Source organism: Anomalospiza imberbis, chromosome Z, assembly GCF_031753505.1.
Source record: "Anomalospiza imberbis isolate Cuckoo-Finch-1a 21T00152 chromosome Z, ASM3175350v1, whole genome shotgun sequence".
NCBI classification, from domain to species: domain Eukaryota; kingdom Metazoa; phylum Chordata; class Aves; order Passeriformes; family Viduidae; genus Anomalospiza; species Anomalospiza imberbis.
In genome coordinates, this window is record NC_089721.1 from 26185818 (window position 1) to 26212311 (window position 26494).

Below are 26494 nucleotides of genomic sequence, written 5' to 3' on the forward strand. Positions count from 1 at the left end.
CAATGGTTTTATGATCTGGATAAGCACACACCTGACATTTGGCTGACACCACCAAATTCTTTCTTATTTGTTACATAGTCGATAAATGAACCTAGATCTCCAGAGGTGAAAAGCTAGTTCACTAACACACTCACTGTACGACCTACTCCCTAAAACTCTTTAATTTTGGTTATGGTAGGATTCATTTAAGTTACTAATGTTAACAAGTGTTGTCATGTATTAAAGCATTAACATAAGTAATGTTTGAGTAATTTCTGCTTCTATTATAAAGTATGAAACTGCATTTTTTTCCTTCAGATAAAACCCAGTGAGTTGTGTGCATGAAAACTCAGTTCCCTCACATACAAATATTGGATTCAGGCAGCTGTGAATGGAGGTGTTTAAACTTAAATACACCTTTACTTTGCGCACATAAGTGGGGGTGAAGCTGAGGTCTGTCTGAACTGTACCACTGTCTTCATGTCAACCTCATTAGTTTTCCTGTATGAGGCAATTCCTCTTTTGTGATTGGAAACAGTAAGTGACAATTTCAGTGAGAACTCTGCTCTTCTTTTTTAGGACAAAAATCTGTCAAGATATTGAAAGACTGATTTATCAAAATGACATTATAGATAGAGTTGTATATGACCTTGATAATTTGAGGTAAGCTTTTACCTTTCTGTAAACAATATTCAGGTAATACTCTAAGCCAGTTCTACTTTCTTTGTGATGTGACTCATAATATTTACAGCAGATTTCATACTAAGTTTGATCTGACATAACAGTGCTTTTGCTATCTAAGCCGTATTTGGAGGAAGGATCAAAATAGTTTCTGAATTGATAAGTGAGGACTATAATAAAGGTATTTGGTTTAGCTAAGTTTGTTTTATTAATTTTGGTCCCTTTTTCTACCCATAGTTCTGTACCAGAGGAGGCAGATGTTTTGAAGTTTAATTCCAAATTTGAATCTGGAAATCTGCGCAAAGCTATTCAGATCAGAAAGTAAGATATTTGAACTCTACTTTTCATTGTTTAGGCCTTTTATTTCTGCTTCTTACAATCATTGATATGTTTTTGTTAATTTTCAGAAATGAGTATGATCTAATTCTGAACTCAGATATAAATAGCAATCATTATCATCAGTGGTTCTACTTTGAAGTCAGTGGAATGAAAACTGGCATTGGTTATCGGTTTAACATCATCAACTGTGAAAAGTCAAACAGTCAGTTCAACTACGGTACGATGTGTTTCCCTTTCTTTGAGAAGACATATGTAAAAAATACTTGTGATAGTCAACTCAGCTGTTTCCTTCCCTTGTCCACAGGATTAGCAGTATTCATGTTGTCAGTTTAAATTCTTTATTTTAATAGTATTGCTAGAAAATATTTTGATAGCTGTAGTTAAAAAGAAGAAATGCATCTTAAACCAAGGGCTGTCCATTTTTAAAATGGAGTTTTGTTGTAAGTGAGTCCAAAGCAGAAGAAATTTACTGGTAACTGCAACTACAATTGTCTTAAGACCATTGGGCAGGGGAGGACAACAACAAAACCTGTTGATTCACTCAGATGAAGAAGAATGGCTGTTGTCATCATTAATTCATTTCTACATAGGGGTAGATGTGAATGTAAGTGGAGACATTCCAAAACAGTTTTGTCTTATTGATGGTAAGGAAAAAATAAGTCTACTTTGAAATACTGGGGTTCATAAGTGAACATTGCTGTCTCTAATAAGTAGTGTTTGCAGTGTGTGCCTCATTCAAACATTTACAAATGGCTGAAAATATCTTTCTTCCTTTTGTTTGGCAGTGTATATGTAGTGTGCATGTCACTCAGATTAAAACTGTTTTTTTCCTGCTATATATTGTGAAATTTGTCCTTTAAGAGGGAAGAAATTCCTCCTCCCACCTTGAGCTTCGAACTTTTGTTACCAAGTAATATTGTATTCTCCTTTGTTATACACTTTCATCCACTGATAAAGTCACAGAATACCAGGTAGTTTGACCAGTAATAGGATGCTTTTACTGATTACTTAATAATCTTCATCAGTCAGTTCAGATTTTTTTTAAATGTTGTGCATACTTAATAATTTCTTTTGATTTTTTTTTTATTGCACTGATTGAATCAGTCAGTGTGATTGGCTAATAATCTAATAAATAAATTATATTCAATTACTATGTATTTTTTTCTCCTCTAACTTCATCTTAAGTATTCAATTTAAGTACACTATTGAAAAAAACCAGACTTTAAAGAGCTACTTGTTAAAAAAATTGTCCTGAAACATCAGTTATTTTTCAGTTATTTGCATGACTTAATGATAGTATCAAATTTTTGTGTATTCTGTGAAGCCTTTTCATAGTGTGAGTTGGATGGAGTGGAACTGAAGACTGCTTGTATTCTACCATTCATGCAAACCTCAGCTTTCATTTAAACATTCCATTTTGGTCTGCCATAAGTGTTACTCTTTTCTTTAGTTGTTATTTTCTGAAAATCAGCAATCTTTTGTCATCTGGTTCAAAAAGCACACAGTACAATACCCAGACATTCATGAAAATGCACTCTGATAGTGAATGAATAAGTAGAGGTAATTTGTAGACTTGTATGTAAGTGTTGAGGTGGTCCATTACTGCTAACATGTTTCTGTTTAATGGTAAGCATTAAAGTGAGATGTATTTCTTCTTTCAGGTATGCAGCCCCTCATGTATTCTGTTCAGGAAGCACTACGTTCTCGACCGTGTTGGACTCGTGTTGGGACAGATATTTGTTACTACAAGTAAGTACACACACAAACCAAACGTACAGCAAATCTTACACTGAAGGTGTAAGAGGTACAGTTTTTGGGCAGAAGTTTTTTTTCTGCATTTGATAGTTCTATGTTACTCTGTTGTGAAAAGGGTTTTTTTTCTGAGTTACTACAGAGAGTAATATATGTGATAGAAATATACAGGCTTTCCTTTTAACTGCTATTTAAGCTGTTAATATTTTATACTTTTCTTAGAAATTGGACACTCTTTCTGGGAAGCTTTCAAGGGAACATATACATGCATGCTTACTTTAAATCCTATTAGTAAATTCCAGTAATACTGGTCTCATGGTCCTTGTGATGAGCCTTCTGTAATCTGTGGTGGAATTATTGTAGAGGAGTTCTAAAACACAGGATCAGATGGTGCAGCATATTGACGTGTAATCCTTCTTGGTTAGTGGCTCTTTGCTTGCTTTTTCTGTTTGTTTTTGTTCATTTTATTGCTTGTTTTTTTTGCTCACCTTTTGTCAATGCAAGTGTGTTTATCACTGTTACAATAAAGTATCTTTAAAGCTCATGGGAACCTGTATGTACATAGAAGAGAAATACAGTCACTAAAAATCCTTCTGACCCTTAGAATGGATGTTCAGAAATAATCAATGGTATGAAAAAATATCATTCTAATGTGTGTATTGCCTTCATTTTTTGATTTAGGAATCACTTTTCAAGAAGTTCAATTGCTGCTGGGGGCCAGAAAGGAAAATCCTATTACACAATTACATTCACAGTGACTTTTCAGCACAAAGATGATGTATGCTACTTTGCTTACCATTATCCATATACATACTCAACTTTAAAGGTGAGAGGCTGTATCTGTTATATAATTGACTATTTATAGTATTAGTATAATACATCACATTTGTGACTGAATTAATTTCTTTATCAAGTTCAAAATGCTCCTTTCAAGGGAGATTTTTCATAATATTAGTATTTAGATTCACAAAATGTATACATTGTTCTAATGAACAGTCCCAGGAAAAATAAAATTTATGGTTACAGGCTTAACGGGTTTCTTGGGTATCACAAAGATGATTGTGTGAATGGAGCATCTCTCCTATGAGGAAAGACCTCGAGCAGACATGACTGAGAGGGGACCTCATGAATGTCTGGAAGTATCTAAAGGGAGGTGTATTGAGAAGATGGAGCCAGGCTCTGCTTGGTGGTACTAAGAATTGGGACAAGAGGGAACTGGCACAAACTGATGCACAGGAAGTTGCACCTGAACATGAGAAGGAACTTCTTTACCGTGCAAGTGACCAAGCCCTGGTATCAGGGTGACACCCTGGAACAGATTGCAAGGAGAGTTTGGGGAATCTCCATTCCTGGGGAGTTCAAACATTGGCTGGACAGAATCCTGTGCAATGTGCTATAAGATGGCCCTGCTTCTTATGGGGGGTTGGACCAGATGGCCCACTCTTGTCCCTTTCAACTTCATGCATTCTGTGATTCTGTAATAATTGACTGGAAGCAGTGCTAATTTGATGGAGTATTTGTGTTTGAGTTAAATGACTTGTATCCTGTTCTACATACACTTTTTGATAACTAAAGCTGATGTAACTAAGATAATTACAGATCTTTTTAGGTTTATGAATTGTCTAAAGAAGTCTTCTGAAGCTTTTAATACTAAGCAAAATTCATTTGGCTAGAATGTCTCTTGTTTGCCTCTGTCACAGCAATAAAAGCAAAGCAGAGGATTCAGTGGCCAGTGTAGAGCAGTTTTAAATTCAGCTTTTCACTAAACTATGCCAGCTTTTGAAAGAAGTACCTGTTAGGAGATGTTATAAGCAACTGCTGCTTCCAGCAGCTCCTGGTCCTGGAGGTTCCTCTTGCCCAGCTGCTGGAGGCCAACCAAGGTACCTGGGGGTCTCTGTCCCAGGCTGATGGACATGGCTCCTGCTTTCCTGTTTGCTTATATATTCACTAGCAAGTCTGAGTATGTATCCCAGAGAGAGAAGGAGACTTATGCACACATACTTATGCATGCCCACTCCTGCCTGGCAGGGCTGGCTACACAGACTGACACAGACAAGGCACACCCCTGTGTAACACTACTTGCATAACAGGTACAGACACCCCATCCTCCTCTGCAGTTGGTGTGGATTGCTGTTTACTAGTAAAAGTACAAGCCAGCCTACTCTCTAGAATCAGAAGCATGTTCGTGGAACACTGGCATTGCCCATCCATGCCATAGCCCTGTCTCAATCCCAGGTCTCTCTTACCTGCTGTGCAGGCCTCCAGTTTGGAGTCCAGTCCAGCCTTATGCTCACCAGCAAAGAGATATGTGCACTTGCACACTTATCTCAGAGGCACTCACCACTTGTGGCTCTGCCCAGAAGTTAGCATGGACTGCCTGCCTGCTAGATACCTCTCCCTTGACCTGGGGCCCATACTGTCTGGGTAGCTTACCATGAAGTTTACTGGTAAGTTTCACGTGTGCCCCCACGTACACCACTGCAGGGAAGATGCATATGCTTGCCCACCCTGCCCTGATCCCTAGCAGCTGTTACCAGGCACATGGTCTTGTTCCTGCTACAGGTGTTGTCACTGAGAAACTCAACCCTTATTGTCCCACCAGATGTGTTTTGATGGACACACTGTCCTTGCCTCAGTGGTTGTATACCAGAACCTTTACCCACTGCAGTCTCTGGCAGTGAGATGTCCCCTTGCTTCTTTGCTGACATCACTGAGTGAAGAGTGCTTATAGCTCCAGCTGCTGGAGTCTGCTTTAATTCCAACAGTAGCTGGGACTTGGGACACATAGCCTGTGGTACCCATAGAGATACTCCCAAGAGGTTGGCTTCTCCAACCACTGATGCTGAGACCCTTGTGCATTCCAGCTGTTGACCCCAAATTGATTTACATCTGTCCTTTTAGTTGTACTAGTCCACACAGCACTTGGATGCACAGGGTAGAGAGTAAGGCTGTGTAGAGATGGCTAAGGGCATACTGTAGGAATCAGGTGCTTGAGTTTTGTATGGTACCGTTCCATTTGTTTATCAGGTGACTCTCAGGTTCCTCCTTGTTTATCAGGTGACTCTCTCCGAGTCTTTGTCTATAGGTTCTTAATGGCCTGTTGAAAGAGGGAATGGTGACTTTGGTCTTTGCTATGGTTTCCGTTACATCTCAGCTCTCTGGTCCCATGTACTGATTCTTCCTTTACTTATTACCTCTTTTTGCAGCGAAAAGGTCCCTGATCAGATAACCTTAATGAAGCAAAGGTTCTGACCTTCCATATACCCTTATAGTACCATCTGTGTATAATAATTTACCCTCTTTTCCTTCCTGTTTCTCAAAGCAGTTAGAAAACCAGACTCTGTAAAGAGAAGTATTCAATCAGTCAGAGATGTAGAAAATGGTATTTCATGGTCAAAATTATCCTGGAAATTTGAACATTATTTAGAAGATCTAAAAGAAAGATATGTTAAATAGTACATTTGAAATATGCTGTCATATGTTACTGCAAAGAATTTTAAGTATTTTTTCATTATTTTTGGTATGAAGATGCATCTTAGGAAGCTCGAATCTATGCACAATCCTCAACAGATATATTTTCGGCAAGATGTTCTCTGTGAGACCCTGGCTGGCAACAGCTGTCCGTTAGTCACTATTACAGCCATGCCAGAGTCCAATTACTATGAACATATTTGTCAGTTCAGTAAGTATAACTCTTCTTTCTCATCAACTGAAAATAATGTAAAATTAGGTATTTGTAGAAAAAAATTTAGTCTTAACCACTGTGCAGTGTACAAATAGCAATGTAAAATAAGGTTAATGAATTTTGTGACACTAAGAGGCATCAGTATTCAGGATTTGTTTTGTATTTAATACTTATTTGTGGTAGTGAAACAAAGATATTTATATCTTTAAATGTAAGATCATATATTGATGTATTTTAAATTTTTGCTGCTAGGTTTGCAGCAGCAAAACATTAGGTTTGCTAGGTACATTACATTTTGCAGACAGCACTTCTTTGAAAAGAATACTGAATTACTAACTTTTTTTTTTAAATGTTGAGGTTATTAACTTGTCAAAAAAATCTTTCATAAAGCTAACATCTAGCTACTGTGATTTGAAGTGAACTTTTGCCATTTCCTGATTTGTTTGTCCACCTCAGTATTTTTCTTGGCTATTGGGAAAAAAGTCATGAAAGTTGTATCATAACTGCCAGCTCAAATTAGTTGTGTAATTGTCTGATCAAACTTAAAGCTCCATTGTGATAGTTCTGTAATTAGCAGTCCTTTCAAAAATGTTGTGGCAAGCTCTATCAATAATACCGATACTCAGTAATACTCAACTTATAAATGTTTTTTGCATTGTTATAAATGCAGTGGATTATTGGCTCTTTTTCCAATCAATGAACTGTTTACTTAGCTTAAACCATATTTTGCAATTTCTATGGATATCTCTTTTAGAGAATCGTCCTTATATATTTCTGTCTGCTCGTGTGCATCCTGGAGAGACTAATGCAAGCTGGGTTATGAAGGGAACACTGGAATACCTTATGAGCAATAGTCCAAATGCGCAGTGTTTACGGGAATCTTATATTTTCAAAATTATTCCCATGCTCAATCCAGATGGTGTCATCAATGGAAAGTAAGCATATATTTACTCACAAATATTTAACCTGTATTCTAATTCTTTGCATCAATATTTAAAAATAAATAATCTAAACTAATCCTGTAAAGTTACAAATGCAATACATAATGTGATAAAAAAGCAATGGACACTTGCAATATTGCTAGGATTTTTGGCTTCTTAAAAGGCAGTTACAGTCCTTCACGAATTTAAGTTTTACAAAAGTATTTCCAGACGTTCATGTATGATAATCCTCTCTATGTGATTTGACATGAAATTTTAATTGTGTCTTTGTCTTGGATTTGTGTAAGAGTGTTATATGAGACCACACCTACATTTAGGAATAGCTAAATAAGTTCATGGTCTACATGAAAAAAGAAAGTGCCTTATATCTGAGAAAGCCTTTTACATAATTTTTTTTAAAGGTGGGAAGTTAATAGGTGTGCAAGAGAAAGGGTAATAGCATATCCTGGTTTGAGTGAAGTTTATTAATAGTAGTTATTTCAATTGCTACACTTTTCTTAATAAATTTAAGGGATATTTCAGAACTTGTTGAAACTGCTTGAGTAAACATGGAGCACTCTACATTTACTTGGTTGCAGGGAATTCATGTGAAATGGAAATTTTGCTATGGTGACACTACAATTTCTATTCATCTACTATAGGTACTATTTTAAAAGCTTTTGTGAACAAAATAACAAAAGTAAAACTAATTAATTTCAGTAGAAACTTGTCTTTATATATGTAAAAGAATGTGTATACTAGAATACATGTAATTAAATCAGGGTACAGGGACCATTAAGAAGGCTGTCCCAGCAGACACAGTCTAAAGGCAAATGCAGTGAAGATGACTGCATGATCATGAAATCCTGCAAGTTTAAAAGTTCTTGCTGATAGCTGACTGAATACAGAGATGATCTTTTTGTTTTCTGGGTCGTTTCAGGCTTTTTTGTCCTTTTTTTTTCTCACAGCTCCTTGTCTCCTAACTTCGCATTTCAAGTATTAGATTTCTAGTTGACATTAGTCTCTAAATTACAGAAGATACCAAAATTGTAAAGATACCATACGTATGAGATTACTGATTTTGAACTAGAATTTGGATAGAATTGCAAGCCTTCAGTTTCAACAGCAAATAAGTAATATTACAGTTGGCTTCACCTAAGAGGCTACTTCTAATTAATTTTTAGATTTTCTGTAACATAGCTTAAAATACCCCAAATATTTCTATTATTTGGCATGTTAGAAAATTGAAGTTTGTTTCTTGCCAGACTCCTTCCAAAGAAGCAGTGTTGAAGAAAACTTGAGGTGGGGGGAGGCTTATTTAAAAGTATGATAATACAGACTACATCATGCATTTTTCCACCCCCCAACAATAGCCACCGTTGCTCTTTAAGTGGAGAAGATTTAAACAGACAGTGGCAAAATCCAAATCCAGATCTGCATCCCACTATTTACCATGCTAAAGGGTTACTGCAATATCTGGCTGCTATAAAACGTTTGCCTTTGGTAAGTATGTGTGTGTAAGCAATTCTGAATATTTTTAACTTTGTCTATATTGCTATTCTATAAATTAAACATTTTGATATGGTCTTGTAAACCATGTCACACTTAAATTTGACTTGGAGAACTGGTCTTCTGCAAACCTGTAGATGTAAATCTGTTACATGGGCTAAGCTAGAAGGTTAAATCTTCCTTAGATGAATCACACACTTTTTGTCTTAATGCGAGTTAATTATATAAGGGATTGCGTTGCCTAGTTCTTTGGAACATTCAACAGTACAAATAAAAAAAAAGGTCTTTCTATTACTTTCTTAAAATTTTAATTCCATATGCCTTGAGTTTATTTTGCCAAATGATTTATTATAGGTCTACTGTGATTATCATGGTCATTCTCGTAAAAAGAATGTATTTATGTATGGCTGCAGCATCAAAGAGACAATGTGGCACACAAGTGTTAATGCTGCCTCTTGTGACCTGATGGAAGACCCTGCTTACAGGGTGAGTTTGACATTTTACCTTTTATTTGGCATTGGTTTGGAACATCCTTTTCAAATAGTATCCTGATCCTGTCCTATGCAAATAATGACTCTATAGCATAAGCAGACTTATTTAAAATCACCTCCTTTTAGTTTGTGAGTGTACTTCAAAGTACACTTTATGAAACTTTAAACATTATACATAGAGTGCTATTTTTTTTTTGTTTCTTTACATCAATATTTACTTTTTTTTTTTGTATCTAATATTACTTTTATACAAAATAGATGGAAAATATGCTTCTGTGCATTTGTAATTACCAGGTTAAAAAAAAATCATTGAGGCATGGCAAACAATATTCTAGCAACAAGGCAAAAAAGAAACTGAATTGTATTGAGAAACAGTTGTTTTTGTATATGGAAATATACAAGATTCCTTTTTATTTATTCCTTTATATAAAGATATAGTGTAGTTAAGACATGTGCCCCTAACTAGGTATATATAATAAACTTGTACAAACACATCCTCTGCATTGTATAAGCTTTCAAAAATGTAAAAAAATTTAGAGAATTACATGTTTGTTGGAGTGTTACCTATTTTTTCTGTGTCTCCCTCCATTGCTGCCTCATGGGAACTGCAAACCTGTGTGACCTATAGGCGTGCAGGCCCTGTGTTTTTTTGAAAAGATTCAGAGTTAAACTTCAAAAGCATGTGAATGCATATTAAAACACTCGTTATGTATCCTTGAGTACAGATGCTTTCTGATTTTTCTCCCTCTTTATATCTCCCTCACCAAAAAAGATTAAATAAATAAATAAATAAATCTGTGGCTTCTTGATTTTCTTGTGTGATTGCCTGGATATTGAGTCAGATGCCAATCATGTCTGTTGCCCTAACACATTTATGTGGGGTTTTGTCACTTCAGCATGTACTACTGTAGTGAATAAGGGCTGTTGGAAAAAGCCTTACATTTTCAAAAAGGTGGACTGAAATGTTTGGGCAAGCTTGCACTAATGGGTTATGTATTACTACTGAAATAATACATTTGAAGCAGTCCTGTGTTTTGTCTTAACTGACACAAATAAAAATGACTGTAAAGAACAGTCATTTGGCAATAGTGAAATATATATATTTGCATGACCTTTTCACTGAAACTGTCATGTAAACAGAACTGAACTTTGATTCACATGCTTGAAGTGAAATATGCACGTAAGTGCTTTGCTGAATGCAAATGAATTATATGTGTTAATAAAATACTGCTTTTATTAGGTCTGTAAATGGGATTTCTGAAACAGTCTGCAGTTGAATTAAATACTTATGTGGAGTATGTGGTACACTTAATTTGAGCAAACTTAGCTTGGTGAGTTAGGAGGGATGGTGATCAGCTGAAGAAGAATTCTCCTGTATCCTGATCCTTATTCACATGACTGACAATTTTAGTGACTGAACCTGTAAAAAGTATTTTAAAAACTAGAAAAAGGCCTGAAGACACTGTTACTTGAACAACTGAGTTTTGAAAACTCAAGATGGAGAATTTTTTCTTTCTTGTTTTTTTAATGCAAACTGCACCAAATCTTCTGGTAATGGTTTGTGATTACATTGTCCCTTTTCACCTCCATCCATATGGGAAATAAAAGAATCACTGTTTTTTTTTTCAAATTGCTGTCCTGCAGGCACTCCCCAAGATCCTGAGTCAGACTGCCCCCGCATTCTGCATGGGCAGCTGCAGCTTTGTAGTGGAAAAGTCCAAGGAATCTACAGCACGAGTTGTTGTCTGGAGAGAGATAGGAGTACAAAGGAGCTACACAATGGAAAGCACATTATGTGGATGTGACCAGGGCAAGTATAAAGTAAGAGGATACATCAGTTAATATTTCTTACTTTTTCATTTCTTCCCTTTGCATTGGTATCTTCTTCTGTAACCCTGCTTGCTCAATTCTTGCTTGCTTAAGCTTTTGAAACCTTTTAATGTCTGGGTAGGCTAGTGTTAGGATGAAATGATAAAATTTTCAACTTTGTGGGTTGCATAGCACTTATGCTTATGGGCTGTTTTAACAAGATTAATATTAATCATTGCTTGTAACACATGTGTACGCATGCAGTTAAAAAAACCCAAAACTGTTCTGTCCAACAGATTATTATGATTGTGTAGTAGCATATGCCAATATTATAATGAAAATTTCCTTTATATATGGCAATTTCAGACTTCACCGTTGCAGATCATGGATCTTCAACAGATATTTAGCAATGTCCCTTACAGAATTTTCCCATATAGCTGGGGAAACAGGCTTACAAATCAACACATTTTCATACCCGCTTACTAGCACTACAATTTACACATCATCTCTGAACTCACATAGTTGTGTGGCTTCATGACTTACAATTTGTTTTCATTTTCTCTCCTTGAAAAGTGTTATCAGGGCTGCGTATCTGAAAACAAAAGGTGACTCTGTTGGTAGTGTCTCAGTACTAGACGGCATGCATGGAAGAAGTGGATTTCCTCTGCTTGAAAGTTGAGTTTAGGCATGCTAATCAAGAAAATGATCACAAGCCTCAAATAAAGTGCTTGACAGAAAGAGGTTTAGAAGGCTGGGTGGGACAGAAACAGAAAAAAAAGAGTTGAAAGAAGATATATTTAGTATATTAATGTATACTCCAACATCTGTGCTTATATCCTTATAGAGTAGAAAGACAGGTATTTTGTTGAGAATTTCAGTAGGCTTGTAAGTACTACATTTTGTCAATTAACAACAGAGTCATTCCTGCTGTTGTCAAAATATTCCTCAGATGATAAAGCTTATTACAGAGATTTTAAAAAAGATAAATCATCTAGTTTGCTTATTTTGAAATTTTGAAAATATTCTTAGACATGGACCCTCATGGCTTTAGCAGTGTTGCTACAGGAAGTACTTAAGAAAAGTGAATTGAAGATGCTTTGTGTACAAACTTTCAAGATTTGAAAACCTCCAAAGCTATTTTTCAGTAAGGAAAGAAAAAAATGGCTGAATTTTGTGGAAGAATCATTTACTCAAGGGACAAGCATTCTTTTATATCATATAAACTAACTGATGAGACTAAATTACTGTTCTGCCATTCATTTTATGGAGTAAAGCAATTTGTGAGCTCTTAGTCATCCTCTGAATATACAGGAAGATTCTTAATTTTTTCTTCACTATGATAATGCTCTGAGTTATAAAGAAAATATATCTAAAATGTCAAGGTGACTGGACTTTTCAAAGAGCTGCATTTCTCCAGTGAGAAGATGAAAGAGATGAAAAGTCTTAAGCTCAGGGTTTTTGTGGGGGCTTTTGTTGCATTTGGTTGGTTTATTTTTGAGATTTATTTTGAGGAAGGAGTACGGCCAGTAAGTCTGTCGATAAACTTACTGTATAAATTTAGATTACACATGTCATAATACGTTATTTCAAAACAGAGAGAAGTTGAACTATAGAAATTCCCTTCCCTCATACTTCCCATCCTAAGGGACATGAGAGTTAAGATCTGAGCGATGGAAACCTAAAGGTCTGAAACACTTCGCTAGTCTGTTTCTGGTTTGGCATCCTTGCTGAATTTTGTTCAAAGCATGGAGAGGATTACTTAACAATTTGGTTCTTTGTGGAAGAAATACTGAATCTTTGCCGAAGTAGAACATAATTTTTCTTTTTATTCTAATTTATTTTATTTGGACCATGATGAATCTAGACTATTTCCAGCCAGGAAGCTGTTGAGCTGAAGTTAGCTAGTCTTACCTCTTTTTAGGATCTCTGGTGACAGAGTTGTCTCTGGAAACAAATTTTTTTGAGCTGGTCACATGGAATCTTTGTAGTCTCATGACAGTAAGTGCTGTAAATATAGGTCAGTCATCTGTGACTCAGGATATGGAAAAACAAACTTTCAGGTGAAAGGATTCTCCAGGATCTACTATGGAGCATAATTAAGATGCCAGACAAAAGAACAATGTCTTCAATGATTCATGCTACCTGAAATAGAAATTAATGTCTTTGCTGATTGAAGATTAATACATTTGGAAGTATTGCTTGACTTTTAAGTTAATTGAAAAGATTTTGTTACCTGGTAATCTTACGATGCACATAAAGAGAAGACTTCAGGAAATAAAGATTTGGTTAACAAATTCCTCAGTAACCATGATTTTTCAGTCTCTAGAATTCGAGTTCTCAGAAATGATTATGTCTTTGTAACCTCTGCTGAATAAGAAATCAGAAGATCTACATGGTGTTTTACTGACCAGTTGACTTCTCCAAATCTTTATATGGTTATTTTCCTTTTATTAAGTATGTATTACAGGAATATTCTTCTCCACTTGAGGTCATAGTTTGCTGTGCCTTTGTTTTTGTATCTTCGCTTTCAAGTGGCAAATCTAATCACTGAGATATTCTATTGATATGAAGATTCCTTCATGACATGCTTAGTAAGGAAGACTTCAACTCTCCATCTCAAATTTGACTGTCTAGAAGAAAGATAGTTGTATAAGATGTAGAGAAAAAGAAATTAAATTGCGTTTAAAAAAAAAGAAGCTACATCGAGATGACTTGAGCTTAAAACAATGCCTGTAGCTTGTAAGTAACTTTAATAGGCCTCAATTAAAGGTACTAAAACAACACTTGAAGATCATTAGAAGATAAAGAAAAGGAGTGTACTCAAGGCTTCAGTGAAAATGAACTTGACCTCAGGTCCCTTAGTAAGGGCAACTGATGATGGTGATGATGACTTCCTGAACCAAACTTGGATCTTGTTTCATGGCAATGAAGAGGTTTGGCTGATGGAAGAATCAGTTAAGAAATTTGGTATTTGGCATTTGTATGATATTACATTCTCCCTTATGATTAAAACAAATGAAAGAAGCAAATCAAGATTTGGCATGAGGCTTTGTAGACACTTCAGTGTAGTAAGTTCAAAATTTATCCTTCAGGTGTTTCCCAGTTATCCACCTCCAATCTGCTCCATTTAGGTTTCTCTTTAGTTACATCCTCTTTCTGCTGTGCTAAAAATAGCAGCCACAGAACATGCGCATGCTATTTATCTTTATAACAATTGTCTTTGCACTTTCCTTCATGCTGTACTCTTTTTCAACTTAGAGACACTCTGTTAGACAAATCTTGTCTATAAGGAACCTGCCAACTAACGATAAATTCTTCAGCAACAAATGCAGAGGATAACTGGAAAAGTTTCTGAAGCATCAAGTTGTGCACATTAGTAACCTGTGTAACAGTGAGATTACTGTTACCTTTCTCCTTCCTCTTCTACATACTTTGTTGCCTCTTGACCTTAATGTTATTTTAATCTCTTTGGGGCAGGGACTGTCTTCCTGTGATTAGCGTAGTGGAGCCCCAGCTATGATTGGGGTCTTCAAAAGTTAATGATGTGCAAACAAATACAAAACAAAGCCAAAAAATTGGCCTCTGTGGATAAGGTGCTTCACTGAGTGAGGAGAACTGATTTCTGTTCCCAGCGGGGTCAGTGACATGCTGTGAGACACTGTGCAAATCGCTTCAACCCTCTCTGCCTCCATTTCTCCATCAGTACAGTGAGGATAATTCTTCCTTTATTAATAAGTGCTTTGAAACCTACAGCACAAAAGCATTATAAAAGAGGTAAGTAGTATTACTATTAAGAATAATACTCAAATATTCAACTCTTGTTCACTGCTAACAGGTTTCAGTACCATTTGGCCAGAGGATGGCACTGTTCAGAATCATAGATATAGATTTATCTTTCTTGTTACTAAAAAGCACCTTGTTTATGAGTACTACCAAGGCAAAAAAGAACTCAGAAAAAAATCAAACTTTTCTTCTATTAAGTATGTTCAAAACAGCACATGGAGAATGTGTTGGTGTGGGCTGTACCATTTCTGGAGTAACATACTTTCTTTTAAACCTTGCATTTTAAAATGCAGTGTCAATGTGGCAACACGTACAAAGTTTGTGTGTTTTTTCCCTAGCTTTTGGTAAAAAAATTCCCGCTTTATTCTTTTTTGCTTCTTTTGTACTTGATGACTTAGCTTACCACCAATTCCTGGCTCTTCTGTTTCCCTGTTTGTTTTGTCTAAGCTTCTTTTTAACGACTCTGTATGTTAAGGGATTGAGAAGATCCAAGCTAAAGTCCTTTTAAATTCTCCAGAGGTACAGAAATTGCAAAGGGGGAAATTGAGTGAAGTTGTGCCGAATTTGCTAGTGTATATATAGGTAGTACTAGCTAATTATATAACTGTTGAGTTATGTCTAGATTACGGTCTTTTTATAAAGTAGTTGAGGTTAGAGGTTATGTCCTTGTATACTGCACTTCTGGCTAAATTAAAAATGTAGAATTACCTGAAGGGAGGATTTATCGGATATGTAAACTTGGAGAGTATTACATAAGTTCTACCTTCTAAATAGTCTTTGCAGAGGAAAATGCCTGGCTATGTAATTCAAGTCAAAAAAGATCTATAGCTTTAGAGAATTTATTTGTTAGTTTTAATTACTAAATACATGAATAAATGCTTTCAGAATTAACAGATGTAGCCTCTAACTTACAGGTGGGGAAGAGACATCTGTCTCATGGAGTAACTGCTGCCTTAAGTAGTCTTACCTATGTGTCAAAACATAGCAATGAATTTGATCACAACTGTGATATTAATTCTCTCCTTTTTTAAATTCTATTTGATGGAATTTATATTGAGGAATCTAGTATTTTAAATTCTTATTTTAAAATAATTTATACTTATGAACCTAGACATTATCTCTGTCTCTCTTCCAGTACTACTGGGAAAAGATTTGTTAATATTGGGGTGCTAGAAGTGTAGGCTAGGAAGCTTCAAAAAAAGGTGGCTGTGTCTGTTCAGCCTTGAAGGAATCATGTAGGTATTCGTGAGTCTTCTCTGATACTCTGAGTGTTTATTCTAGAAATCTGATTTGTTCTGTCTTTAAAGCAAGAGAATGTATTAAATAAAGTAAGAAAATATTAACCTAAAGAGCTATTCTGCAGTATGTGTGGGTCCATCTGCCTTGTACCTATTTTGTATTTTTAAATCTTATTTTCAAATTAGGGATTGCAGATAGGTACAAGAGAACTGGAGGAGATGGGAGCAAAGTTCTGTGTTGGCTTGCTGCGTTTAAAAAGAATGTCCTCACCTTTGGAATACAACCTGCCTTCTAGTCTGTTGGATATTGAAAATGAGCTGATTGAGTCAAGCTGTAAAGTGACAAGGTAGTACACTTTTATTATATTCACTTTTTCTTTCGGGGAAAAAAATTGCTGTTTCTGAAGTGGTGTAAAGATGCTTTCAAAAATGTTCTTCCACTGATCAAAAATAACACTGATGTGTTGTGACGCTACTGTAACAATAATCTGAATATGTTGGAGACCTATTATGTTAATTCAGTTGCTTCAAAGTTTGAAAGAAAACAACACAGACAGAGTTAGTCTATATGTCACATTTGCTGCTGGAATAAACACTAGCAATTTTAATGTCTTTGGGGAATTATTACAGGCCATAAAATTCAGCAGTAGGTCTTAGGTCTCAATTGTCTCTTTCAAAGTGGGTTTTTTTCCTTTTTTTTTTTTTTTTACTTGCTGTGGTATTAAAAATTTGTTTAAACAGACTTAAAGTATGTGAAGTAAAGCAGTAAGAACTGTAAGTATTTCTTCCTAACTTTCTTTTTTTTATTTCTCCTCTGGTGGAGATATATAATCAGACTTGAAGAATTTTAAATATATGAAATAGTTTGGGTCACAAAACAAATTTATATGCTCAGTAGCCAGGTTACTAAGTTGCTGGTTCTTAAAGCTGTAGATAGGCTTGCAAATGTACACATATTTTGCATTTTTCCATTCATGTAATTAATCACTGAAATATCCACATGTACGGATAAGGATGGACAGCAAATAAGTGATTTTGAATATACAAACATATTTATCTGAAAATATGGTTGACAGAGTAATAAAGCAGAGTTCCAGACTTGAAAAAAACAAATCATTGTAAAGGAGTAATATTTACATGGTATAATATTTTTACTAATGTTGTCTGTAGCTCCAGTTTACCTAAGGCAATGGAGTGGAAATTTGGGGGAAAAATGAAATTTGTTACTGCTTTTGGACAACTGATACAAGGAAGTAGTTGACAGTAAGACTTACATTGGATGTAAGTTTAATAAGCAATTCGTCTTCAGACCATGGAAATGTAGCAGAGCTATGGGAAGGCATCTGTGACACCCTAAGACAGGAAAATAATGTCTATTTTCCTCATTCAGACCCATCAGTGTCCCTAGAATGTCAAGTATTGAGAGAAACTGGAGCTTGTTCATGCATACCATTTACAGATAATAATGAAAAGCGAAGCATAAGCTAGAAGATGATAAAAACAATAGGAGTAACAATAGGAGGATGTCTTAGGAAAGTGGTTAAAAGTGTATGAATAGTAGTGGTGATACGCTGGCTCCAGTGATGGTTGGATCCCCCCCAGTATCATTTGCTCACTAGCTGAACGTCAGATGTTTGTAATGACTAAAATTTTACTGTCAAAACAAGTTTCATGCTTGGTTAAAGCTGACTTAGTGATTCTTGGAAAAGGTAGTGTCAGAAAGTAGATTAGGGGTAATCAAACTTCTGTAAGTGTGTAAGTAGTGAAAGAAATTTTAGGGGAAATATGGGTCCATTGGTGAATGTCCATTGGTGACACAGGAATGGTAAAAGGCTGAGGTACTGACTGCCTTCTTCATCTTAGTGTTTACTAGAAAGATCAGCTCTTGGTGTGCTAAGGACCCAGACACTGGAGAAGGATTGGAGTAAGGAAGGCCTACCTATGGTGGGAGAGGTACAGGTTGGAGAATACTTAGGCAAGCTAATCTTACCTAGATCCAGAGGTCCTGATAAGATGCACCCACGTGTACTAAGGGAGCTTACTGATGTCACTGTGAGGCCACTCAATAGTGATTGGGACAGGTGCTTTCAAAGGACATGAGGTGTCCTGCCTGTCTTAAGGAAGAACAGGGAGGAGGATCCAGGGAATTACAGGCTGGTCAGTCTCACTGTGATCCCTGATAAGGTGATCAAACAACTAATACTGGAAAGTATTTGCAGCTATTTGAAGAGGGGCTGTTCATGAGCAGTCAACATGTGAGCCTTCCCCTCTCCTCAGCACTGCAAGGCCTGCACACCTGGAGGATTGTGCTGTTCAGTGCAAGAGTGTCATGGACCTGCCAGAGATAGTCCAGTGAGGAGCTCCTAACATGTTGAAGGGACTGATGTTCCTCCCACAGGAGGTAATGCTGGAAGAGCAGGGTCTGTTAATCTAGAGTAAAGGAGGCTCAAAAGGCCTACATTATCAATGTATACAAATACCTGAAGGGAGGTTCTAAAGAAGGTAGAGCCAGGCTCTTTCCAGTGGTATCTGCTGACAGGCTAAGAGCACTATAGAGGAAATTGGATTAACCATTATATACATAGAAAGGTGCCCTAGGTTTGGCCAGAACAATTTTAATTTTTTACCATAAAGAGAAAGGGGCCTGACCAGACCCTATTGTTATTTGATACCATCTCATCACTTGTCAGGGGCTGGAGTAAGAGACTCCCTCATTTCTGGCTAGGCTGGGGGGAGAAAAACTGTGGCAGGTGAAGAGTCTGGTATTGTTGCACTTTCTATGTAAATTATTCCATTGTGTTTTACCTTTTGTTATTAATGTTGTTGTTTCCTTTCTTCTTGCATTGCTGCTTTCAGTAAATTGTTGTTATCTCATCTTGCAATTTTTACCTTTGCTCCTGTTTGTTAATGTTACTTATGGTGGATTTTCCATATGATAGCATCTGTTGAATTAAAGAATGTCATATCATACACAAGTCACACCTCCTTAGTATCTGCTAGGAAGCTAAAGACACATCAAAAACAGTTTAGTATCAGAATGGGATAAAAAAGGGTGAGATGGCATGTTTGTTTTTTGTTTGATAGCAAACTTCAGTAATGCTAGATGAGAAAAGGAACAAATGGTAACACATAGCTTGTTTTAATGTTATGAAATACAGCAAGTCGTGGTATATTAATAGATGCACATAGTTTGAACTTCCTTTACCAGCTAAAATACTTCATTGATCCAGCTATCTCTAAAAAATTTTTATGTATGAAAACTAATTGCATGTGAAGTACAACCATGCTGGGGGCAGGGGAAAACTGCCTCTGACTTGGTTGACATTTCATTGCTGGGAAATGAGTGTCACAGGGGACTGTTTTAATCTGGATTTTCAGAAAGCACTGATAAAAGACTTAGTCCTGCATAAACATAATGTTGTTGGCTACATATGAGCACAGGAAAAATATAACATTAGGCTCATAATAAGCTTACTATTACTGAGACTCTATATGGAAATATTTATAATCCTGATTTGTGAAGTAAGTAACTAGTACTCTGGAAATTCAAAAAACCCAGCAGGTTCAGTTCCATCCAAAAGACTAGATCATGAAAATCACAAAAATAATTGTACCGCAAGATGAAATTTTAAATAGGAGAGAGATGATTAAATAACTTCATTCAGTGTATTAAAAGTGAATTTATACCTAGAATTTTTTTTAATTGTTTCCCCTAACATGACCTTTGGGTGTTACACAGCTACAGATGGTGAAAGGTGATAGCCAAGTGCTCCTGCACTAAAGAAATTAGGAGAGTGGGAAAAAAATCAGATTCTGTGCATGTGAGACTTAATATTTTTAATCTATATAGAATATTGACATAAGAAATGTTGAAGTTTATTGGAGGAATCTGTTAACATCTGTTTAATTTTTAAGTCCTGATGGCTTTATTTCTTAAAGTCATTCAATGTAAATCTAAGAACACTGAAACATAAAACAGCAAAATACACAGCATGAAGTGAGAAAATAGGTACTTTGCTCTCAGTGTTCACTTAGCAATACTGTATAAGTATGTGAGAATCTGTGATGGAAAAACTGAATGTGTGAATTCCAATTACTTAATTTAAAATATGGCATTAAGACTGAAATATGTTGTGTATTTGTACCTGGATTTCTGAGCAATCTGATGTCCCTGCCCACAGCAGGGGGGTTGGAACTAGATGATTAAGGTCCATTCCAACCCAAGATATTCTATGATTCTATGATAAATAAGAAACTACAATTTTGTTCACAGAACCTCCAATATTAGCAATAGATGTGCTATATATTATTTAAGTTTGCACATTCTCTTCTTTTATTATTTGCCAAAGGGATCAATATTGACATAGGTGAAGTTAAGAGGTGGTCTCATTCTTTTGTTGCCAGAGGCTCAGAAGCAGAGTTTTTATGTATACCTCAGGCCATATTTTGAAAAAATCTTTTCAGCCAAGGTGTGCATTTATTATTCACTTGAGTGGTAGAAATATACAAAGAACCTCTGTCAAGCAAAGTTTGTAAAGATTTTTTCTATTCCTCTTCAGAGATAGTCATGGGTCAGAATACACTCACATAGTTTCTTGTTTTATATGCCCAGACTTCAGTTCTCACTTTTCTATTACAGCAAAATAACTGCTTATGCTTTCTTTATGCTCATATGATTTGCTGCTTTTTACTTGCCATTAGAGACAAATGAGAAGCTACCTACAGGAAAAGCAGGTATAAAGTTCATCAATAGGAAGTAGAAACCAGAATATTTTTACACAGCTGTAGCGTTCCTGTAGGGTTAGAGTAGAGCAATTACTAAGATTGTGGATATTTCCTTTATTTTTTGATATTACTGGTATTATTTTTTACCAAATCAGTTTAAATGCTTTTAAGACTAAGCAGGCAAGTTTAAACACAGAAGCACTGATTTTATTTTTTGCAAATGATTTTGAGGGCTTCTCAAGTTCTTTTTGGTTTTCCAGGTTGTAATTACGACTAAGTACATGTTAATATTTTAGACTATATTGCCAGTATTTCAATACACATAGGCTGAATTTGCATGAGTTCATTTTGAACCATGTCTGAAACAAGAAAAGTAAAGCAATAAGTAGATTTATTTTCCTCTGGCAGCAAACTTTAACCTTTTATGTGATGAATAAAACACTTAATTTTTCTTTAATTATTCCCAACCCATTTGAAGGTGTTTTCATCCCAGTTCCAAAAGAAAAAGATTAGACTAAATGTAATACTGGTCTTGTATTGAGAACTGTAGTTGTTGTGCTGACAGTTTTGATAGGGTCTATATGCAATGAAACAAAAACATATGACCACATTCATTACTGTTACAACTTACTAGACTTATCCTCTGCTCAAAAACTTCACCACTTTTTGGAAATTCTAGTTCATTTCAATGATTCTTTTGAGGCTCATTAGTGTGTTCTAGAACATGATGTGGTTGTGTTTGTTAATTTGATTTAATTATAGCAGAGAAGCAGACTGAGCTTTGGGACCCAGCATGTCTAGAAAATGGTAGAAAAAGCAGACAGCCAAAAGGAGCTGTGGGAAGGGCAAAACTTGATGAAAAATCCATTTCCTCCACTTAGTCTTACACTTGAGAAAAAAACATCAGACTGGTGAGAGAAGAAGTGAGGGGTATATACAGTGGGAGTGTGTACAAAGTCTTACAAGGGATTTCTGTCTAGGCTGTCAGATAGAAACTGGCTTTGTCCTGTTTTATTTCCCTCCCTCTCAATAACTCTTAAACATTGCCCAGACATACGTATATTCCTAATCTTCTTCACCTGGGACTAAAGGTTTTTTCCTTCTTACTCTCCTCCATGGTTGAAGCTTTGCTTGGCCTTTCTTCCAGTACTTTAGGAATACAGCTTTTTTGAAAAGAAGGCATCTTATACTGCAGCATTTGTCCAGTCTGTCCCATTCTGAATGTTGTAAGAAAAAGCTATTAAAAATCAGATTCAGAATTCCACTTGTGGGCTTCTTAGCAGTGCCCATGCACCAGGCCCCTGCTCTGGCCTCAGTGAAAGTGATTGCTTTTAATTCTGTGTAGACTGTAGTATTCAGAATACTGTTCATCTTCTCTAGGGCAAAATAAGGAAACTAGTAATCAAGGGAAAAAAGCCCCGAACAAACAAACAAAAAAATAAGTGTGATGAGCTGCTTATAAGTTCTTCATACATTCTTTAAGTTTTCTTCTACTCTTGATGGTATGACCCAAATACTGCTATGGACCACGGTAAATGATTGATGAATCCCAGCTGATTTGATTCAGTTTTGAATTTCATAAAATGTATTTCAGGGTGAGAACACATAGAATGTGTTGATGTTACTTGTGATTAAGCTCTGGAGTAAAATTCTGTAACTCTAAATGTGAAATTTAAAAAATAATTAAAGAGGATTTGGATATCCAGCTTCTTATGGCTTGGAAAATAGTTGGATACATCCCATTGTACCTTGGAAATTCCCTTGAGAAAGGGAATTACTTACATTCCTTACAAAAACTTATTACTTACTACTTACAAAAGCTACCTTGGTTAAGATCAAATGAATTGGACAGCACTTGTAGTTGCATATGTAATGTTGCTTCCTGCAGCAGGATTGCTAATCTCCAGAAGAGAATGTAGACACTAAAAAGAAATTAGAAGGGAAAGTATGGAGAAACAATTTCTTTGTGATACTTTGTAACTGTCTTTCTCATCTAAGATTTTTTTTCCTCCCATGACAAATCAGTTTTAAAAGAAATCATTAGTACTTCAGAATTCTCTCTCCTTCTTTTCACAACTCCCCAGGTAGCTGCAACTCTCCATACTTTATTTCTTAATTTTTTGTTCCAAAGTTGTAAAATGTATACACATCCCCTGGAGTGTCAAAAAACTGCTGAGTTCCATGGGGTTCAAATTGGTAATGGTTACGTCTACCTTGTGGATTAATTTTTCTGTAATTGAGTCTTGTGGATAATTAAAAATCCCAAGTATATATTTTATGGGCCAATTAAAATATTATTATGAAAAAAATATACCGTATTTGTGAAAAGGTTTATTAAATTTTAATATGTTTGGAGCATTAATGTAAATTAAAAACACATAGTAAGGTACTATTGTTTTAAAAAATAATAGTCATAGCATGGCTTGGATGAGGAGGGACATTAAAGATCATCTAGTTCCAACCCCCCCGGCATGGACAAGGATGCAACCCACTAGATTAGGTTTCTCACAGCCCCATCCAACCTGGCCTTGAACATTTCCAGGGATGGGGCATCCACAAGTTCTTTAGTCACTCTGTTCCAGTGCTTCACCACCCTCACAATAAATAATTTCTTCCTAGTATCTAATCTAAATCTCTTCTCTTTTAGTTTAGTAACATTACTTGTCATATCCCTTTCTGACTCTGTAAAAAGTTATCCTTCCTCTGTCTTGTAAGTCCTGTTTAGGTACTGGAAAACCACAGTGAGGTATTACTGGAGCCTTCTGTTCTTAAGACTGAAGAACTCTAGCTCTCTCAGCCTGTCTTCATAGGAGAGATGCTCCAGCCCTGTGAGCAGCTTAGTGTCCTCCTCAAAACTCACTCCAACAGGTCTATATCAGTCTTCTGCTGGGGACCTCAGAGCTGGATGCAGCACTCCAGTTGGGATCTCACCAGAATAGAGCAGAGAGGCAGAATCCTCTCCCTCACTTTGCTGACCATGCTGCTTTGGATGCAGGTCAGGTCATGGTAGGCTTTCTGAGCTGCAGGCTCTCACTAGTGACTCATGTCCAGCTTTTCATCCACAGAGCTTTGCAGGGCTGCTCTCAATGGCTTATTTTCCCATTCTGTGCTCATGTCTGGGATTGCCCTGATGCAGTTACAGAACCTTGCACTTCAACTTGCTGGACTTCATGAGGTTCTCTTGGGTCCAATTCTTAAGCTTGTCCATTTGGATGGCATCCTGTCCTTCAGTTGTGTCAGCTGCACTGCTCACCTTTGTGTCATCTGCGAACTTGCTGCAGGAGCTTTTGACTGTCAGTGTCATTGAGGAAGGTCTTAAAGGGCACTGGTCCCAAAACAGAGCCCTAAGGAGCCCCACTTGTCACTAGCCTCCATGTGGACATGGAGCCTTTGACCAAAACTCTGGCTGCATCCATCCAGGCAATTCCTTGCCTATCAAACAGTCCACTCATCAAATCCATGTCTCTCCTATTTGGAGATAAGCATGTTGTGTGGCACATTGAAGACCTTACAGAAGTCTAGATTGATGATGTAAGCTGATTTCCTGTGTTGACTGTTGTAGTCATCCCATCATAGAAGGCCATCAAATGGGTAAGGCATGATTTGCTCTTAGTCTCCAGGTATGGAGAGAACACTGTGTTCCTGTTTCCTTCAACATCTTCCTAAGGGACATGAAATCCCTTTTGATATTTCATAGTCTCATAGTTGCAGCCTCATTCAACCCTACATGAAAGAGTAGGAGTTGTTGATAATTCTCTGGTTTTACCAGTCTTAGTAACCTCTTTGTGATATGATGAATGTGGCCCTGATAGGCAACAAATCTTGCTAGAGAAGCTGGAGGGTAAATAGCTGCTTCCATGTGTCTCAGTGATGACTCTCCAGTAATTACCATGCTTCGTGCACTTTTGGTGGCACTCATTCTCATATGAATGGTTGATTGTACCAGTTTTGTAGCATTCTCTTTTTTTTTGTTCTTGACTATTTATTGTGGAGTTTTCTCCTCTGAGCCTCGTAGTGTCGTATTTGTTATGTAGGCGCAATTCAGTAGCAAGGGAGAGACTCTTTCTTTTGCTCCAATCAGAGATGAGAGTCCAGTCTCCCTTGCCTTACAAATCAATCAGGCCTATCTCAAGGCTGGATGCTAATGTACCTTCTGTTTCCAAGGTCTTAAAGCAGCAACTGTCTCTTTGCCTGTGTCAGTGCATAATCCCTAATCTCAGTCTCCTGCTTGGATTCCCAGATCGTATGCTGCTTGTTGAGCTTCTCATACAACATGGCAACCTGAACAAAAGGCAGGTTATCTATCTGGGCACATTTGCACCCATGACACCTACCTCTGCCTTCAGGGCCTGGGGGGACTTTCAGATTATGGAGTTTCCTGCAGCTGAGGGTCCAGGTGCTTCTTTTAGTCTTCAGCAAGTCTTTTTGGGTCTAGACAAATACCCAAGGTGGCTGTGGTCTCTCTTGGTTTTAGTCTGACAGCTGTGATGTGTAGCTGCCATTTTTGTTACAGAAGAAGACTGCTTCCTCTTCCTACCCAAGTAGAATTAAGTGGCCTTGTCTGTGTGCCCTTCCTGGAGAACTGCTGCACCATGTCATGACCACGGCACCACACTTTGGTCATTGGCACTCTCTGGGGCCATTTAAATCTGCTGGCAACACTCACACCATGTCAGACTCACTCATGAGAGGTGATGGTTCCTGGTGGGTCTCTCAGCTCATACTCATGTTTCTCTGACTGTGGAGGCCCTGCCCAGCTTTTTCTAGTGCTCAGCCCCTAGAACTTGCCATGGCTGCCACTGCTGTTGCTGCTGTGTGTGCCTGGCTGACCTTAATAATTAAAGTGTATTTTAATTAATAATTAAAATGCATTTTAGAAAACTATTGTATTAATTCCTAAATTCAGTGTATTTAGCGGCAGGTAATGAAGAAAATACTCTTTTAAATGAAAGAGGTATTCTAAAAGTTCTTCATAAACTTGAAGACCATAGTATTATATCAAGTGTATTAATCAGACATTTAGGAATTAATCTTTTTACCCATAAAATGTTGCTTAGGTAAGATACACTGAACTTCAGAATTTCATATAGTATTCTCTTTCAACAGCCATGACTTCAAAGAAAATACACAGATTGTGGCATCCTTTACATTACAATACTGTAGGTGTGGGATAAACAACTTCTGCTAACCTGAGAAAAATAATAGTTTCCTTTTAAAAGAAAAAGCAGGAGGTGTAGGAGTAGAAGAAGAAGGATTATTGAGCAAGTTAATTAGAAAGAGCCCAAGGGAAAAGTTAGGAAATTAAAACCCATAGAATCAGCATGACAGCAGCTAAAAATATATCGCTACAGGATCCGCTGAGGGTGGGGAGCAGCAGGGAGGCAAATAAAGAATTTGATTAAACAGTAAGACATTTTTTTAGGTATTTGATTTCTGTATTTCTTGTGATCCAGCCTCAGTAAAACAGTGGAATAATAATTACACTTCTCAGATTCATGCTAACCTTAGGAACAGAGATTACTGAAAAGTTAAATTTTCCAGGCTAACATATGCTACATCAAAAGACAACATCTCAAGGGAAAG

General features: G+C 36.6%; 1 protein-coding gene across 1 annotated transcript in view; it reads left to right on the forward strand.

Annotated features, from left to right (window-relative positions):
* AGTPBP1 (ATP/GTP binding carboxypeptidase 1) overlaps window positions 1-26494 on the forward strand; it is a 52656-nt gene that overhangs the window by 23198 nt on the left and 2964 nt on the right. Inside the window, 11 exon segments of the mRNA XM_068176365.1 lie at window positions 559-642; window positions 898-981; window positions 1068-1216; window positions 2661-2748; window positions 3433-3577; window positions 6280-6433; window positions 7191-7371; window positions 8730-8859; window positions 9220-9351; window positions 11001-11177; window positions 16373-16533. Coding sequence (XP_068032466.1) covers window positions 559-642; window positions 898-981; window positions 1068-1216; window positions 2661-2748; window positions 3433-3577; window positions 6280-6433; window positions 7191-7371; window positions 8730-8859; window positions 9220-9351; window positions 11001-11177; window positions 16373-16533 — 1485 coding nt within the window.